The sequence below is a fragment of the Palaemon carinicauda genome, chromosome 34, assembly GCF_036898095.1.
Source record: "Palaemon carinicauda isolate YSFRI2023 chromosome 34, ASM3689809v2, whole genome shotgun sequence".
NCBI lineage: Eukaryota > Metazoa > Arthropoda > Malacostraca > Decapoda > Palaemonidae > Palaemon > Palaemon carinicauda.
The window spans coordinates 41,937,859-41,942,858 of NC_090758.1; the positions used below are offsets into that span (position 1 = coordinate 41,937,859).

At 35.9% G+C, this 5,000-nt stretch overlaps 1 protein-coding gene across 1 annotated transcript in view; it reads left to right on the forward strand.

The window, feature by feature from the left end:
• LOC137626846 (neuroligin-3-like) overlaps positions 1 to 5,000 on the forward strand; it is a 102,958-nt gene that overhangs the window by 60,839 nt on the left and 37,119 nt on the right. Inside the window, exons 6-8 of the mRNA XM_068357832.1 lie at positions 150 to 310; positions 458 to 652; positions 4,084 to 4,237. Of these exons, the coding sequence (XP_068213933.1) occupies positions 150 to 310; positions 458 to 652; positions 4,084 to 4,237 (510 nt within the window). The remainder of the gene's footprint in view (positions 1 to 149; positions 311 to 457; positions 653 to 4,083; positions 4,238 to 5,000) is intronic.

Sequence of the window (5,000 nt, forward strand, 5' to 3'; positions counted from 1 at the left end):
TTCTAAACTAAAAGAAAAGATTAACTTGAACCCAAGTACTTATTCGTATATCCTAAATATCTCCATTTGTCTATACCAAGTAATATTCTTAATCACTCAACTATAAAAAGAAAATGAGAAAATTCTTTCTTTTCCTCTTGACTTCAAAGGCAAGGAAGGTCGAACTCCAGTTGACCTCCTTCTAGGAATGACAGCTGCCAACCTCCTTGACATCCTGAGTCAGCAAGAAGTTCAGGAAGGATTCGATGCTGACTATAGGGAGGATCAGCTGAGATCCTTCGTCGTCAATAACTATTGCTATCATCTGCAGGTGGGCATTATTATTATTATTATTATTATTATTATTATTATTATTATTATTATTATTATTATTATTTGCCTGGGCTACACACATATAAACTATACAATCTATTAAATAAAAGTATACCTCAAATGGAGTCTTTTCATCTCCCCACAGGAAATAATGTTAGCTATCACAGCTGAGTACACTGATTGGTCGAGATCCCTCCATCAACCAATCAGCATCAGGGACTCAACAGGCCAATGCCTTCATGATGCGAATATCGTCTCGCCGATGGCAGATCTTGCTAAGCAGCACTACACAACTTCCCGATCATTTTATCTCTACGTGTTGGAGGAAGAAGTTTCAAAAGTATGTCGATATGGATAGATATGATTTATATATGAAATAGAAATATGGTATATTTTATAAATGAGACTCTGATACTCTATTAAAAGTTTTGTAATATCATCAATAGATTACAGATATATGTATCCAAATCATGCAAAGTAAATCTATAAAAATATGATAGGATAAATATCAATAAAAGATTCATACTATGAATAAATAGAGAATGCAATCTTAGAAGTACAGGGTGGTTTAAAGAGAGGTAGGGGATGTATGAATCAGATTTTTACAGTTAGGCAGATATGCGAGAAATTTTTAGCAAAAGGTAAGGAGGTGTATGTTGCGTTTATGGATCTGGAGAAAGCGTAGGATAAATTGATAGGGAAGCGATGTGAAATGTAATGAGGTTATGTGGAATTGGTGGAAGGTTGTTGCAAGCAGGGAAAAGTTTCAACATAGGTAGTAAAGCATGTGTTATAGGATAGGAAATCAAGTGAGCGATTGGTTTCCGGTGAGAGTGGGGCTGAGACAGGGATGTATGATGTCGCCAGGGATGTTCAACTTGTATGTTGAGGGATTGATGAGAGAGGTGAATGCTCGAGTGCTTGGACAAAGATTGAAACTGGTAGACGAGAATAATCATAAATGGGAAGTAAATCAGTGGTTGTTTGAGGATGATACTGTACTGGTTGTAGACACGGAAGGAAAGCTTAGCCGATTAGTGACAGATTTTGGAAAGGTGTGTGAGAGAAGGAAGTTGATATTTAATGTGGGTAAAAGTAAGGTTATGAGATGTAAGAGAAGGGAAGATTGTGCGAGGTTGAATGTCATGTTCAATGGAGAGTTACTTGAGGAGGTGGATCAGTTTAAGTACTTTGGGTCTGTTGTTGCAGCAAATGATGAAGTAGAAGCATATGTACGTCAGAGAGTGAATGAAGGATGCAAAGTGTTGGGGCAGTGAAGGGAGTGGTAAAGAATAGACGGTTGTGCATGACTGTAAAGAGAGCTCTATATGAGAAAGTGATTCTACCAACTGTGATGTATGGATCGGAGCTGTGGTGAATGAAAGTGATGGAGAGAGAGAAATTGAATGTGTTTGAGATGAAGTGTCTAAGGAGTATGGCTGGTGGATCTCGAGTAGATAGAGATAGGAACGAAGTGGTGAGGGAGAGAACGGGTGTAAGAAATGAGTTAGCGGCTAGAGTGGATATGAATGTGTTGAGGTTGTTTGTCCATGTTGAGAGAATGGAAAATGGCTGTCTGCTAAAGAGGGTGATTTAATGCAAGAGTTGATGGAAGAAGTACAAGAGGAAGGCCAAGGTTTGGGTAGATGGATGGAGTGAAGAAAGCTCTGAGTGATAGGAGGGTAGATGTGAGAGAGGCAAGAGAGCGTGCTAGAAATAGGAATGAATGGCGAGCGATTGTGACGCAGTTCCGGTAGGCCCTGCTGCTCCCTTCGGTGCCTTAGATGATCGCGGAGGTAGCAGCAGTAGGGGATTCAGCATTATGAAGCTTCATCTGTGGTGGATAACGGGAGAGGTTGGGCTGTGGCACCCTAGCAGTACCAGCTGAACTCGGTTGAGTTCCTGGTTAGGCTGGAGGAACGTATAGAGTAGAGGTCCCTTTTTTTGTTTTTTTTTTTCATTTGTTGATGTCGGCTACCCCCCAAAATTGGGGAAGTGCCTTTCTAATATGTATGTGATGATTTCTAAGTTTTACTTAACATAGCCATTGTCTGATTTGCTTTTTTAAATATTGCACTAAACTCTAATTCTAAAAACCCAGTATTGGAGATCATTGTTCCTAAATACTTCAATGATTCTACCTCATAAATCCTTTCTCCTTCCAATGATATTTTATCGTCCATTACATACTCATCATCTGTCTTTCTTCTGTTTTTCTTCCGCCCAACCTAGTGTGATAGTTCATGCATTCTGGTAAACAAGCTTTGAGAATCCTTTGGTGTTCTGCTAACAAGGACAGCATCATTAGTGTAGACTAGGTCTGCTAAATTCTTATTACCAATGGAGTCTAATGCTTCTCCACAATTTCCGACTGTTTTACGCATTACAAAATCCACGAGGATAAAAAACATAGGTGACAACACATTCCCTTGGATTACTCCGCTGTTCATTGGAAATTCATTTGATACCACTCCATTAACATTAATTTAGCACTTGCTCTGCTCATGAACAGACTTAATCAAATTTACATATGTAAGAGGGATTCCAAAATAACGCATTACTCTCCATAAAACTGGCGGTGCACACTATCAAATGCTTTTTCTTAGTCCACAAATGCCATCAAAAGAGGATTTCTGTAATTATTGCTATCAGTCAGGTCTTCATTTTTTGCCATTTTCAACAACAATCGTAACTCATATTCATCAGGTTTTGCCTCTTCATGCCACATTCTACAAAATAATCTTGTAAGTATCATCTCGGCACTTATTCCATCGTATCCAGGGGCTTTCCATCTCTTTAGTGTTTCGAGCATAGCTTAGACTTCAAATACAGGGAATTCATTCATGGGCACACCAAGGTCTGCATCAGCTTCAGGTATATCAATCAAATTATATATATATATGTATATATATATATATATATATATATTTATATGTATATATATATATATATATATATATTTATATGTATATATATATATATATATATACAGTATGTATATATATATGTATATATATACATACATATATATATATATATATATATAAAATATATATATATATATATATATATATATATTTATATATATATATATATATGTGTATGTATATATATACCTAAATATAAATATATATATATATATATATATATATGTGCGTAAAAATCACAGGAAAACGTGATGCTCAGATGCAGAAGAACCACAGGGAAAATGAAAATACGGAATATACACTTAAGTCCTGACTAGTTTCGTGTTACTTCCTCAGAGGACTGATTTATTGAGAGAGGTTTCTTACAATTTATAGGGAAAGCAAAAGTACGAACATACATATAGAGATTTAGAGAACAATGACACTCCCTTACCCACTACCTGGGCTTGAGTCAGGTGTTGAGTAGGAGGAGTCCGCAAGCTCGTTAGACACCTGCTAAAAAGGGTCATTTCTAGTGGCAGGTATATTCTTGTTTTCTTCTTATTTTACTTTCAATACAGTTATTTATATGTCAATGCGGTAGCCTTATCTATATAAATACATAAGCAAAACATACACAAACATACAAATATATATACGCTGTTCACTCTCTGCTGATGTGCGGCCACGTTTGAATCAGTTGAACCACTCCATAATTTGTGTTACACCCATCGGATTTTCTCCAAACACCTGCTGAATCTTACGAATAGTTTCGCTTTGAGAATCACCAAGCTTTTGACAAAATTTGATGCAGTATCTTTGCTCAACACGTTCAGTCATCTTGAGAGAATCGGTAATCCGACAGAAACGTTGTGTAGCACCTCACTCAGCGACCGACAGGCAGCAACATATGGGCTGGATGGTGGTGAAAAAATTCACGCATGCACATGAAGGTATCTTCCTTCACTGTGCAGAGTGGTGCCACGCTATCTTCTCTATTTCGCACGGGAAAAATAAAGGTCGGATACTTTTTAGACAGGCCTCGTATATATATATTTTCTCTCTCTCTCTCCCTCTCTCTCTCTCTCTCTCTCTCTCTCTCTCTCTCTCTCTCTCTCTATATATATATATATATATATATGTATATATATAAATTATACTTATTCATTGTATATCCTTGATATCACTCCCAGTTCATCACATATATAGTATCAATTCATAACTCTGTTTATTTTACAGACATCCAAAAGACACAGTCTCCACAGCTAAGATGTCTGGGAGTGCAAACGACATAACTTCTGAAGAGCAGATATGACCCAAATATGATCCAGTCTATCAGAGATACTTTCAAATAGATGAGGTTCCTATTTTTGTGGGGCTGTATATCCTCAGAGATATAATGATACAATGATTTTCAATATTTTCTGGATTTATAACCATAGGTCAGGAAAGTAAATTTATTCATTTTTTTAAAATTATTTTATTTCTTTATTATAACTTATGTATTAATGAATAATCACTTTCTTTTCGATATACGAAATCCTATGTTCTTCAATAACCCAACTCCCATGAACATCATTCAACAAAACTAGTAAAACATAATTTCTTCAATGTATTTCACAAAACTATAGAACCTTAATGAAATACTAATATTTAACTGGTGATGATTTTAATAAACTAAATGATAGTACATCTAAAATTATATGATATAATTCTAATCATCAATATAGATTTTATATTTAGCCTCTCCAGAAACTTTCCTTGGGTATATTTAAGTATTTG